Here is a 14,951-nt window from a genome sequence, read left to right as displayed (position 1 = left end):
GCTCAGCATTCCTTTTAGTAGATACTTGTATAAATGTCTGTAATGCAACAAAAGTGAATAAAAATGATAGGTCTTGAGTGGAATAGATATTTGTCTGTGACAAACCAAGTGGACCCAAATATTTGGTATCACTTACCGTCAGAGCAATCTTCTTTTATGTAGCCTTCATCACAGATACATTGGCCATCAACACAATGCCCACGATCATTGCAATTATTGGGACAGGCCAGTTCTCCACAATCTAGGCCTCTGTAATCTGGATCACAGACACACTGTCCTTGGATACAACGGCCGCGATTATTGCAGTCGTTAAGACAAGCCAGTTCACTACAGTCCTCGCCAGTAAAGCCGACATCACAGACACATTGACCATTGATACAGCGGCCATGGTTGTTGCAGTTGTTTGGACATGCCAATTGGCCGCAATCTTCTCCTGTGAAGCCTTCCTCACAGATGCATTGGCCATTGACACATTGACCACGGTCATAGCAGTCATTAGGGCAAATCAGCTGACTACAGTCCTCTCCTGAATAGTTTTCCTCACAGATACACTGGCCACTGACACAGTGGCCACGGTTGTTGCAGTTGTTTGGACAAGCTAATTCACCACAGTCATCTCCGGTGAAGCCTTCGTTACAGAGACATTGTCCATTGACACAGCGGCCGACTTTATTGCAATCGTTTGGACAGACACGTTCATTGCAGTCTTCTCCTGTGAAGCCTTCATCACAGATACAATGCCCACGATCACAACGGCCACGGTTGTTGCAATTATTTGGACAGGCCAATTCACTACAGTCTTCTCCTGCAAAGCCTTCATCACAAACACACTGACCATTGACACATTGGCCATTATCATTACAGTTGTTTGGACAGGCCAGTTCACTGCAATCTTCTCCAGTGAAACCTTCATGGCAGATGCACGCTCCATTGACACAGATTCCATGATTGTTGCAGTTGTCTGGACAGGCCCATTCGTTACAGTCTTCTCCTGTGTAGCCTTCATTGCAGACACAATGTCCATTGATACAGAGGCCATTGTTACTGCAGTTATTTAGACAGACAAGTTCTCCGCAATCTTCACCAGTGAAACCTTCATCGCAGTAGCATACACCTTCAATACAACGCCCACGGTCATAACAGTCATTAGGGCAAATAATTTCTGAACAGTCCTGATCAGTAAAACCTTCATCACAGATACACTCTCCATCTACGCAGCGGCCACGATTATAGCAGTTGTTAAGACAGGCCAGATCCCTACAGTCTTCTCCAGTTAAACCTTCATCACAGACACACTGTCCATTGACACAAATACCTTGGTTGCTACAATTGTTAGGACAAAGCTTTATACCGCAGTCTTCACCTCTATAACCTTCATCACAGACACAAACTCCATTAATACAGGTTCCATATTCACCACAGTCAAATGGGCACACCTCCTGGCCACAGTCTTCTCCTGTGTAACCGCTAAAGCAATGACAAACTCCATTTATACATCTGCCTTGATCACTGCAGTCATTAAGGCAGGATACTTCAATGCTACAGTCTTCACCAGTAAAACCTTGTTCACACAAACACTTGCCGTTAACGCACGTGCCTCTTTCATTGCAGTTTTCTGGGCAGTCAGGTTCTGTGCAATTTGGTCCTTTCCATCCTCGGTTACATAAACAGCCACAGGTATGTGTGCTGTAGTTTCCATGTTCACCACAGAAGGGTTTTACATCAACACGACCTAAACAAAGAGAGGTGGCTTAGTGTATAGTAAGACATGATTTGTATAAATTATGCAGCTAAGATTGAAGGGCTTTAACTACATTTATTGCTTGTATATTGCAATTATGTCAGTTCCTAATGTGCCTAACATGTCATTAAGAATAAATTATTGGGATATGATATAAAATATATTTCAACTAGTTGTTGTAGTAACACTAGTTGTGTATATGGATATAGCATTGTTCTCAGTCTACATAGGTGACATTGTATATATGCACCCACAATTATTTAACTACAGCTCATAGTTGCTACTTTCATACCTTTTCCTTGCTGTGCGCCATTTCCACAGCATCCTCCATTAGCACACTGATCGCGTAATAATGACACGTGACCTTCTAGCGTCTCCAGCCTGTTCAGCAGGTCACGGATATCTGGCGCTGCCGCACAGCCGCAGGCTTGACGTGGGATGTTGATTCGGTGAGTGAAGACAATTTGATTTTCACCATCAACTGTGTGCTCTATGTGTTGGTCGCTGGAGTCAGCTTTGGGTTTTACAATGCCATCGGGGGACTCTAAGTCCACGGAACAAAGAGAGCCAAGGGGAACATTGATGTTGTAGACATGGTTAAAGTTTATAGGTTGTGTTCCAAGTGGTAAAGTGATATTTTCTTCTTTTGGCGGTAAGATGTCTCTCTTCTGCCGAATGATTTTCTTAATTATTCCCCCGTGGGTTTGTTCCACCAAAATAGCTGTCATGAAACAAACTAAAATGTGCCACTGAAGCCCCATTTTGGTGGTTTATAATCTTCCTACTTACTGCAGTCAGTTTGTTTACTGTTATAGCTCTCAGCGACAAAATGTAAAAGCTTTGATTCCTTTTTGACGGAATTTATCTGTAAAAATATCAAGAAAAAAAATGTGAAAGGGCCCCATTTCTCTTTACAAAATGACATTTCCTTAATCCTTCACACATTCTGGGAAAACTGTTTTAATGATTACATTTGAGTCAACCAATCATAAAATGAAGCAAAGAAATTCATTCAATAAAACTAAAATTAATATGATGTTAGACGGCAGGATGATTGATTTAAAACACTGACTTAGTTACAGCAATGACTATTCCATTATTACTGATGACTAAAACACTCTATGATCTCAGTCTTGTGGGTTTACAGTCTCAAATAAATTGCAAACACTGAAGCCACAGGTGTGACTGAGATGTATTAACATGTCATAGCAAGACACAGTTAATATAAATAATGTGACAGGCCATTGAGAAATTGCTCTTTCCAGACAGCCTCTTATCTAGCTTGTGTGATGGATGGGTTACAAATTGTAATAACATTTGACATAGCTTTCAGTTTTACTTAATCGGTTACCAAACAATGTTACTTGTTGACTCAGACGAATAGTGAAGGTTTATTCTAAACTGTCAGGCAGACAGTTATAGAGCAGATGGGAATTTTAAAATAGCGAGGATGGACTTTCCTCCGCGACGCAGTGACTGTGGATCATCTGTGGGGCAGTAATGTCGCCTGCCTTATGCCCGACCCTGGCCAATTTCTCGGGGTGAGGAGAAGGAAATTGGTGTGGCACTTGCCACAGGTTAACATCGATGCCAGCTGAAGTTCTTAAATAACATTCTAATTTTTCTTTCATCCATCTCTGCAAATCAGTAGTTAAACAGATAATTATTTGTTTTGGCTGAGATTTATCTGAAAGAGTTTCCATCTTTATCACACAAGAACATCAATTAATCACAATGATACGTCCAAATCTTATTTGATGCCCGTTGTAAAACTGTAGTGTAACTAGGAAGTAAACTGAGGACACATTGAGTTAAGGCAAGTGGTGTGAGACCATCTTGTGGACGACAGCTTCACACCATCGTAGCTTCACATCAGCTGAAGTATAACTGTGACCATAGGATTGCTGAGAACCTTTTAAGCTTCTGATCTAAACTTGTTAGTGTTAGCAACAAGTGAGCCATCTTATTTACATTCATTAACATTTAAGGGACATTTAGCATTGGTGGGAAGCCATTTCCACTTCACACTGACATTAAATCGGCATTGTAAATCCAGAGTCAGGGCTTCTTCTGTCTGAGGAGTCAGGCTCCCTTGAGGCGTCAGTCTCACACTTCTTGGGTTTGACACCGCGCATTCATTATGGTGTCAATTAATCAAAAAACTGTAGTGTAACTAGGAAGTAAACTGAGGACACATTGAGTTAAGGCAAGTGGTGTGAGACCATCTTGTGGAGGACAGCTTCACACCATCGTGGCTTCACATCAGCTGAAGTACAGCTGTAACCAGTGAATCTGTTGGACCCTTGGATACTATGTAGACCTTAATTTTAATGTTTAGAAAGAGAGAGGGAGCGATTTCTTTGATCCTTGTTATCAGATCATTTAAATTTCCAGTTTTTGGGAGACAAGTCTACATACGCTTGTAATCAGACTCGTGGCGAGCTCTCTCCTGAACAGGACATGATGTGGAGATGCCGGTGATGGACTGGGGTTGACAATTGTAAACAATTTTACAACACCAAGTTATAGTCCAACAATTTTATTTGAAATTCACAAGCTTTCGGAGGCTTCCTCCTTCCTCAGGTGAATGTGCCACATTCACCTGAGGAAGGAGGAAGCCTCCGAAAGCTTGTGAATTTCAAATAAAATTGTTGGACTATAACTTGGTGTTGTAAAATTGTTTACAACTGAACAGGACACTTAGAGTTCAAGCCATGCAGGAGCCAGCAGTTGTAAACAGGGTTCTGCCTGCCTGGACCCCAAATGGTAGCTACTGGTCTCTGATTGGTCTCTGATAGCTGTAGTGTAAGTGTCATATGAGCAGAGGATGCTGTAAAGTGGGTACCAGTGTCAAACTGCTACCTGCTATATAGAAGGGTCATTAGAATATCTATCAGGGCACATTAAAAAAATCATGCCCACGTTTGTAATTTCTCTGCTTTATCGACACAGCTACTTTAAACTGACTGCCGACTGCCATTTTTTTTGTTTGCAAGTTGTCCTGCAAGTTTTGGTTCAATGAATATATGCACTTCCTTTTTATCCTTGTTGTCCAGGAGCAATTAGCAGACACTTAATCCAACAATCTGAAACTATGCGCAACAATAGTCACTCCCAAAATATCACTTAAAGGATTACAACGGGAAGAATTTAGCAGAAAAACCTGAACTCCAAATGCAGTGATTAGATCTCCTTAAAACGATGAGAAAAGTCAGTAAAATTATCACACGATTTTTTGAACAGTTGGACTGTGAAGAAGTTCTAACTTGCAGAATGTTCCATTTACACACCGTATAATTATCAATGTACTGTAAATGAAGTCTGGAAACGTCTCACTGTCTGCAAATTTGGCAGCAGGTGGCTGAGTTTTACACATGTGCAATAGACAAAAGAATTTTAATTGAAAACAGAATTGCTTCCCCTTGTTACCAAACATCTAATATTGTACTTTAGGTGATGCAGGAGTGAAAGGAAATCCGTTCTTTAAACAAAAAAGTTTGTTGCATGCACTGAAAAATGTTTGATTTTAAAAGTAAAGGATTGTTTGAATTACACTAAGGGTTTTGTATTTCTCATGAATTACAGTGGCCATTACTGATTCTAAACCCGCAGCCTCCATGGAGGAATGAAATGGGGAATCTGAAGGCCGAGACCCCAATTTTTCTTCTCCTCAGGTACAATTACAAATAATGATACAAAGTCAGGTCCAAACAGGCCTGATTCTGCTTCATGAGTCAAATGGCTATTTGGGCCGCAGAGGCCAGAAAATGGATATTTAAAATGATGTTCAAGTGCAAACCCAAATATGTACACCATTCCTAACTGTTTGGTGGCAGCACATGAGAGGAAAGGTGGCATAGTCCTCGACCTGAGGTAAATATTCAGTCCTGTTGTTGTTAAAAGTTAATAAATTTGTTGGTTTACATTTTAAAAAAAATCTTGTTGACTTTTTGAATTACTTAGAGGAGAGATGGCAGTTTTGTTCTTTTGTTTGAAAAAAAGAGGCAACAAGATATCTTTTGCATAGAGGAGAAGGCTTCATTCGAGTAGCTTGTAACTATTTACAGATTTATATTTTTATATTTTGACGATCAGGTGAGGAACTTACAATTGTGATTGGAACACATTTATGATAAATGGAAAATTTGCACCAACATATAAACACTACAACATACCAAATGATATTTAAAAATCAAATTATTACTTTAACTATGGATCAAAATCAAACCATGACTAAAAGTGCTTCTTTTTACAGCACTAGAATATTTTTTTTCATCATACTACTATTGCTGCATGTTCACTCTTTTGAAATCACTTCAATTTATTTTTATCATTTCCCTTATTTTATGCTTGTTGGCCCATGCAACATATCTATGCCTTTTTAACCGGCTACAATAAGAGGCACAAGAACAACCTTAGGTTAAGTCAGACTCAGGTTTTCCTCCCTCCCAGGCCAGAGATTTGAGCATGTAATATCGTCTAACACTTCAGTGCAGTACTGAGGGAGTGCTGCACTGTTGGAGGTGCCATCTTTCAGATGAGACGTTAAACTGAGGCCCTCTCTGCCCTCTCAGGTGGACGTAAAAGATCCCATGACACTATATTAATGAGCAAGAGAGTTCTCTCCGGTGTCCTAGTCAATATTTATCCCTCAACTAACATCACTAAAACAGATTATCTGGTCATTGTTTAATTGCTGTTTGTTGGACCTTGCTGTGCACAAATTGGCTGTGGCGTTTCCTACTTTATAACAGTGACTATACTTCAAAAGTACTTCATTGGCTTTAAAACGCTTTGAGAAATCTAGAGGTTGTGAAAGGCACAAAATGAGTTCTTTCTTTTCTCCTTGTGGAGTAATGCCTCAGTCTCACGTGGCACTACTTCCTGATAATGTTCTTCAATCTCAAATTTATCATGGCCAGGTTAGAGACAGGCTGTGTAGACCATGTAATGAGCAGGGTGAATTAAAACCCTCATGGCACTTAAGTAAGTACACACTTGTAGGTTTTAAAGCCATTTAGAATTTCACAAAATAAGTGAGTTGCTTATGTAGATTTGACAGTTCCCAAAATACAAGACGGGTAGCAGACAAGCATAAGAAGCTAGATCTTCGGCTTCCTTCCATGTGCACAAATCTTGAAGTTACAGTAAAGGGCAAACATAACTATCACAATTGGTTAAACAATTGATCCCCACTGGAGACTCATAGTACTGAGGTCTACGTCACACTGTACGAATACTGGATCTCTCATTAAATGTAGGAATTGTGCATACCTATATTAATTATATGATGATTTGACATTAGTGTGGGCATTGATTACCATTGACAGTTCTTAGGTCGTAAAGTAACAAAAAGATAGCATGAGCTCAAATTACTTAGAAGTATTCTACAAGTATAAGCAGTAAATTAGGGTTTTATTGCACTGGTAGAGGAATCAAAACAAAATCAAATACATATAAAGCTTAAAACTCCCTCTTAACATATACACAATATTTAATCAAATTCTAAATATTGATTTAATTTATGTTAAAGCCAAGATTAATTTCTAATTTGTGAAGTCAGCTATTATAAAGGAGCTGAGTTGTCTTGGAAAAAAACTTGCAGCACTGATTAGCGTTGATCCATTATAAAGCTATTCAATATGGCGCTACCCATACAGCCCACCCATCGACAGTACAGTTAAATGCTAAACTTTAAAATATGTTGATCACACCACAAAAATAGATTGATGCACCACTGGCAAATCAGTCGGTTTGCAGAATTACACAGCTGGACAAAATTGAATGACAAGATGGTCAAGAGAACTAACACAAAATATTTGGTAAATAGCCTTTAATACAAAGAAGGCGCCATTTCTGAATGTAATGAGATGTGGTGCCCACTTTTAACAAACCAAATTGCCATGCTTAATGGCGTCTGATGGTTTTAAATATGATGTTCACTTAGACTTTATTACACAGGAAACAGAAATCTTTTTTAATTTAAAAAGTGCCGGAGAGTAGGATTGAGTAATAATAACCCATTTTGGACATATTAAAATGGTTGACTTGAAATATTTGCCAAATGTGGTGTACTGGATTGCCGGTTGATGGATTATAAGTCTAAACCCCTTCAAATCAACTGTGCATCAGCCATGTTAGTGAAATTACAGAGCGAAAGAGGAAACCCATGACTAGTATTTTTCTTTAATATAAATACAAACTGAAAGCCAAAAATTACAGCGCCACCTTTTAGTGCCTATTACTTAGTGTCAATGGAGCCTTAATCAAAACTGACAGTGACTCACTTCAAAGACATTGACTATTGCCTTTGTTATATTGCATTTAGGTAGATCAGACATGAAATCTGCCAAATATGTAGTATGTTAAGAGTGCTCCGAGTGAAAAGATTTATCTCAAGGATTCATATCACAACTGTGTTAATTCTGACACTTGTCAATATTTAGTCAGATGACCTGCAACCAAATACCTCCTGTTGCAACTGTCAAAATCCTCTCCCCTCCCCCCCACCATTCTGTTCCCTATATCCCCACCCATATTGTGCATGGTGCCCATCTTTATGCACCCACTGTCCTCTATTACCTCAATTTTAACTTAAAAACAAATTCTCTTCCAAGTCACACACCATCCACATTTGGACAGTTTCTTCAACTTTGCTGGGACAATGTCCTGGAATTCCCCACCTAACAGCATTGTGGGAGAACCACCACCACAAGTGGTTCAAGAAGAAGGCAGCCCACCACCCTCTCAGGCAACTAGTAATGGACATTACATGCAGCCTTGCCAGTGTCATCCATTTTGTGAACACAATAAGTTATATTGTATAATTATTGCTGCTATGGAGGTATGGTGAAAGTACCCCTGCACAACAAATATTTTGAGTTTATATTGCATTTCTGTCATTTTGGGTGTTTTCTAATGTATTACATTTCTCATTCTCACTCTTGTTTGTTACCTTGATCGTATTTATATCTGCTGCATTTTAATTGTGATTGAAACGTACAATGTGCAACTTTCAACATTTCATAGATTTTTAACTGCTGACTTGAAGGCTGAAGGAACTTCCTCCATTTTGATTTTCTTAGCAGAATGCCAGGCCTCACACCGTGAACTCCAACAGAGAAAGCATGCAGTCACTTCAGGAAATCTTTGCTCTGGTTGCCAATGCTGGTCTGTAGCCAGTCACTAGGAGGTACTCAAATGTGACCATGAAGAACTCTTTGCCAATTTCCACTTATTACTGACCAGGCGTCTTTCCTTAGTGATATTCTCATTCATTTACTATTAAATCGTTGAAAAAAGTTAAGAGTTTGGGATGCTCAAGAGGCAAGAATTGGAGGAGCGTAGAGATCTTGGAGGGCTGGAGGGCTGGAGGAGGTTACAAAGATAGGGAGGGGCAAGGCCATGGAGAGATTTGAAAACAAGGATGAGAATTTTAAAATCGAGGCCTTGCCGGACGGGGAGCCAATGTAGGTCAGCGAGCACAGGGGTGATGGGTGAACGGGAATTGGTGCGAGTTAGGTTACGGGCATCAGAGTTTTGGATGAGCTCAAGTTTATGGAGGGTGGAAGATGGAAGTCCGGTGAGGAGACCATTGGAATAGTCAAGTCTAGAGGTAACAAAGGCATGGATGAGGGTTTCAGCAGCAGATGAGCTGAGGCAGAGGCGGAGACGGGCGATGTTACGGAGGTGGAAGGAGGCGGTCTTGGTGATGGAGTGGATATGTGGTCGGAAGCTCATCTCAGGGTCAAATAGGATGCCAAGGTTGTGAACAGTCTGGTTCAACCAGTCTGGTTCAGCCTCAGCAGAGGGATGGAGTCGGTGGCTAGGGAATGGAGTTTGCAGTGGGGACCGAATACAATAGCTTCAGTCTTCAAAATATTTATTTGGTGGAAATTTTTGCTCATCCTGTACTGGATGTCAGACAAGCAGTGTGACAAATCAGAGACAGTGTAGAGGTCGAGAGAGGTGGTGGTGAGGTAGAGCTGAGATCAGAATACATGTGGAACCTGATGCTATGTTTTCGGATTTGTCACCAAGGGCCAGCATGTAGATAAGAAATAGGAGGGGGCCAAGAATAGATCCAACAGAATATATTCCAAACATTAAGATAATATTAAGGTATTATACTCCAGTTTAAAGAAGAAATGTTCTCCCTGTCGTAACCCTGGTCTGCTATTATAGTCTTCTGATAAGAACAAAGCAATGCTACACAGGAAAATTTGGTGTTGGAAGATAAATTAGGATCACTAACAAAAGCTGTGAAACAGAAATGGCAAAAGTCAAACAGCAAAGCTCACTAAGGCAAAACAATATAGATATCATAATGATTCAAAAAATGGGAATGCGTTTAATTTAGAATAACATTTAGAAAACTACTCGAGCTTTGGTCTTGCTGCTTATGATGTCATCATAACTTGGGTTCTCAACCTTGTGAACACACTTTCATTCTTATTTAAAACTAGTAACTTGCCTGTGGCATTGTCCAAAAATTATTTTTCTTTTGTATTCAAGATCGTGACAGAGTTGGGAGAAAGACTTTAGAAAGTGGCTTCGTAGAGCCACTTAGTGGCCCAAGCTTGCAACTACATTGTGACAGTTGACACAGCAAAACTGAATGGGAAATGTTGACCTCGCAATTTACAGTGATAAATGTTGATACAAAAGTGTAACTAAAATTGTGACAAAAGAAAGTAAGATTTGTGGACAGGAAGTGCACACCCCACACAAGATTTTTAAACATATAGAATTGTGATGATTAAATACCATCCCCTTTATTAAATGTTTATAAGAACTATTGGGAAGTTATAAGATTAGACTAGAACATTTGGTTACTGTTGAACATTAAATTTATTCTATGCAAAAATCTTGTCATCTGTTGTCTAGCAGGCTGCATAGTTTCCTGTGGTACATGTATAATCAACAGTTTCTCATTCTGCTCCACCTTACTTTGAAAAATGCACATTAATTATATAAGAAATCTTCTCTCCTATGGAGAACACTTATTTTTGTCTTCTACAGAGACTCATTTAGTATATCAGCTTCTCATTTATTATAGAACAGGATTCTTGCCTAAGGTGATAAATGGTAGGCAGAGGGATCTCAATAATTGCTCAAGATGGCTGAAATGGCCAAGGTTATTTGCCTCCATGCATCACCAATTAATTATGCCATTAGGCTGATAGCAAGCCGCTTTGTGCACACAGTGCATTGGGGAATATGATCGGCAAACTCACTATCAATTCCCATAGATCGAACCTCAGATCTGATGGACCAAAGCTTATTAAAGCATCAGTTTATAACCTGAAGCAGGAAAACGTAGAGTTTAATTATCACAGTTCAAGAATGAGAAAGAAAAGGTGCCTATGTATCTCAAACATTTTAAAAAGATGGAAGATAGTTCATTGAGGATTGTGTTAAATCATTTTATTTCTACAAGTGAGATTATTGTTAAAATCTACAGTTTTGTGATGCATTTGTGTCCATAAGTAAAGGCTGCGGAATGTTAATATGGTTTTGAGTTGTAAATAATGTACAAAACCTTCAGCTATTTTTTCTGAATAGTTATATTGTCCCTATTTTCCCTTCTTTATGATTCTGTAGGTCATGTATCTTAGGTGGGTGGATAATCTCCATTCAGTGAATTTCATTCATAGGAGGTGGAGCAACCTAGGGTAATTCTCCTTCCAATTTCTCCATCCTTATCCTCTGAATGCCGCTCCGTCACAACGGTATGACTGAGATCAGTAATATGTAGGGAACTGCAGACAGGAGCTCATTCTGTCGCACAACATGTGCTTTAATGTGTTAAATATTCATTATGAAAAGAGGTGAAAATAGCACGATGTGTTTTACCTTTTGAAGCCCCAGCCACATTATTATCTGACCTGTAACACCTGGAAAGAGTAAGTCACAAAGGTGCACATCTCAATGGAGAAAAGTTCAACTTATGAAGGACATGGGCAGGAGTAAACATGGCCAGTCTGACAAATGGAGGGAGAAAATGATCTCTGAAAGATTCAGTTAATTGAATTGCTCCCTGGAAAATAGCACTGGCTAGAAAAGACCATTTCTCCTCAGGGGGAAAAAGACAGCTCGCGCCCGTGATATGCTCCTCCTGCACTATGTGGGAAGTCATGGACACTACAGGTGTCCCTGGCGACCATGTGTGCAGGAAGTGTGTCCAGCTGCAGCTACTGGCTAACCGTCTTTCGGAGCTGGAGCTGCGGGTGGACTCACTGTGGAGCATCCGCGATGCTGAGACTATCGTGGATAGCACGTTCAGTGAGGTGGTCACGCCGCAGGTAAAGATTACGCAGGCAGAAAGGAAATGGGTGACCGCCAGGCAGAGTAAAAGGACTAGGCAGGTAGAGCAGGAGTCCCCTGGGGCCATCTCCCTCTCAAACAGATATTCTGCTTTAGATACTGTTGGGGGAGATGGCTTATCAGGGGAATGCAGCAAGAGCCAGGTTCGGGGCACCACGGGTGGCTCTGCTGCACAGGAGGGGAGGAAGAAGAGTGGCAGGGCTATAGTGATAGGGGATTCAATTGTAAGGGGAACAGATAGGCGTTTCTGCGGCCGCAAACGTGACTCCAGGATGGTATGTTGCCTCCCTGGTGCTAGGGTCAAGGATGTCACGGAGCGGCTGCAGGGCATTCTGGAGGGGGAGGGTGAACAGCCAGTAGTCGTGGTCCATATTGGTACCAACGACATAGGTAAAAAAAGGGATGAGGTCCTGCAAGGTGAATTTAAGGAGTTAGGAGATAAGTTAAAAAGCAGGACTTCAAAGGTAGTGATCTCAGGATTACTACCGGTGCCACGTGCTAGTGAGTATAGGAACAGGAGAATAGACCAGATGAATGCGTGGCTGCAGGGATGGTGTAGTAGGGAGGGATTTAGATTCCTGGGACATTGGGACCGGTTCTGGGGAAGGTGTACAAGCGGGACGGGTTACACCCGAGCAGGACCGGGACCAATGTCCTCGCGGAGGTGTTTGCTAGTGCTGTTGGGGAAGGTTTAAACTAGAGTGGCAGGGGGATGGGAACCTGAGCGGGGAGTCAGAAGGGAATAAAATGGAGAGCAGCAAGAGAGGGGAAGACCCAGGGGAAATCTACAATACAAATAGTACAAACAGTTGTTCAAGAACAAGTGAGAGGGAAAAACGTAGAGCAGCGGAAAGAAAGTGTACTTTAGGCACAACAGATAAAATAAAAACTAGAAGGTGTAAGGCGATTAACCCAGCATCAAAGCTGTGGCAGGAGGTTGGGAACCTGAGCAGGGAAACAGAGGAAAGCGTGTCAGGAAGGGACAGAAGGTATGGAGTAAAAGGTAAAGTGTTAAAAAAGGAAAGAGCAGGAACTAAGTGTCACAAATCATATTTGAAAGTTCTTTATCTGAATGCACGTAGCATTCGTAACAAAATGGACGAGTTAACGGCACAAATAACTACGTATGGGTATGATCTTGTGGCCATTACAGAAACATGGCTGCAGGGTGACAACGACTGGGAATTAAATATGCCAGGGTATTTAACAATCAGGAAGGACAGGCAGGAGGGAAGGGGAGGTGGGGTGGCTATGTTAATAAAGGAAGGAATCACTGTAATACAAAGAAATGATATTGGGACAAAGGATCAGGATAATGAAACAGTTTGGGTAGAGATAAGGAATAATAAGGGGAAAAAAACACTAGTGGGCATAGTATATAGGCCTCCTAATAGTTGCAACTCTGCTGGAAGAAGTATTAATCAGGAAATAGTCGGGGCATGTAATAAGGGAACAGCTATAATTATGGGGGATTTTAACTATCATATTAACTGGACAAATCAAATTGGGCAGGGCAGCCTTGAGGAAGAGTTTATTGAGTGTATTAGGGATGGATTTCTTGAGCAGTATGTAACTGATCCTACAAGGGGGCAAGCAACCTTGGACCTGGTCCTGTGTAATGAACCAGGATTAATTAATAATGTCCTAGTTAAGGATCCCCTTGGAATGAGTGACCATAACATGGTTACATTCCATATCCAATTAGAGGGTGAGAAGGTTGGTTCTCAAACAAGCGTACTGAGCTTGAATAAAGGAGACTATGATGGTATGAGAGTGGAATTGATTAAAGTGGACTGGGAAAATAGATTAAAGGGTAAGATGGTACATGAGCAGTGGTGTTCATTCAAGGAGTTACTTTACAACTTTCAAAATAAATATATTCCACTGAGGAAAAAAGGGTGTAAAAGAAATGACAGCCATCCGTGGCTAAGTAAAGAAATTAAGGACAGTATCCGACTAAAAATAAGGACATATAAGGTAGCCAAACTTAGTGGGAGGATAGAAGATTGGGAAGTCTTCAAAAGACAGCAAAAAGTAACTAAAGGATTGATTAAGAAAGGGAAGATAGATTATGAAAATAAATTAGCAAAAAATATAAAAACAGATAGCAAGAGTTTCTACAGTTATATAAAAAGAAAAAGGGTGGCTAAGGCAAATGTAGGTCCCTTAGAGGATGAGACCGGGAAATTAATGGTGGGAAACATGGAGATGGCAAAAATGCTGCACAAATATTTTGTTTCAGTCTTTACGGTAGAGGACACTAAGAATATCCCAACACTGGACAAACAGGGGGCTCTAGGGGGGGAGGAGCTAAATACGATTAAAATCACTAAGGAATTGGTACTCAGTAAAATAATGGGACTCAAGGCGGATAAATCCCCTGGACCTGATGGCTTACATCCGAGGGTCTTGAGGGAAGTGGCAGTAGGGATTGTGGATGCTTTGGTAATAATTTTCCAAAATTCTCTGGACTCGGCATAGGTCCCGGCAGATTGGAAAACTGCTAATGTAACACCCTTATTTAAAAAGGGTAGTAGGCAGAAGGCTGGAAATTATAGACCAGTTAGCCTAACATCTGTGGTGGGTAAAATTTTGGAATCTATTATTAAGGAGACAGTAGCGGAACATTTGGATAAACATAATTTAATAGGACATAGTCAGCATGGCTTTACGAAGGGGAAGTCATGTCTGACAAATTTGCTTGAGTTCTTTGAGGACATAACGTACAGGGTGGATACAGGGGAACCAGTGGACATAGTGTATTTAGACTTCCAGAAGGCATTCGACAAGGTGCCACATAAAAGATTATTGCTCAAGATAAAGAATAACTGGATTGGGGGTAATATTCTGGCATGGGTGGAGGATTGGTTATCTAACAGGAAGC

General features: G+C 40.6%; 1 protein-coding gene across 8 annotated transcripts in view; it reads right to left on the bottom strand.

The window, feature by feature from the left end:
* The window catches only part of tncb (tenascin Cb), a 252,703-nt gene that overhangs the window by 86,895 nt on the left and 150,857 nt on the right, over window positions 1–14,951 (bottom strand). For all 8 annotated transcript variants that reach the window (XM_067969589.1, XM_067969582.1, XM_067969585.1 and 5 more), the window contains 2 exons: window positions 2,034–2,606; window positions 137–1,732 (listed from right to left, as the gene is read on the bottom strand). In XM_067969589.1, coding sequence (XP_067825690.1) covers window positions 137–1,732; window positions 2,034–2,502 — 2,065 coding nt within the window. In that variant the 5' untranslated portion in view covers window positions 2,503–2,606. The remainder of the gene's footprint in view (window positions 1–136; window positions 1,733–2,033; window positions 2,607–14,951) is intronic.

This window comes from Heptranchias perlo, chromosome 31, assembly GCF_035084215.1.
Source record: "Heptranchias perlo isolate sHepPer1 chromosome 31, sHepPer1.hap1, whole genome shotgun sequence".
In the NCBI taxonomy this organism is placed as follows: domain Eukaryota; kingdom Metazoa; phylum Chordata; class Chondrichthyes; order Hexanchiformes; family Hexanchidae; genus Heptranchias; species Heptranchias perlo.
The sequence above is the reverse complement of the archived record's forward strand: the minus strand, read 5'-3'. Positions and strand labels throughout refer to the sequence as shown.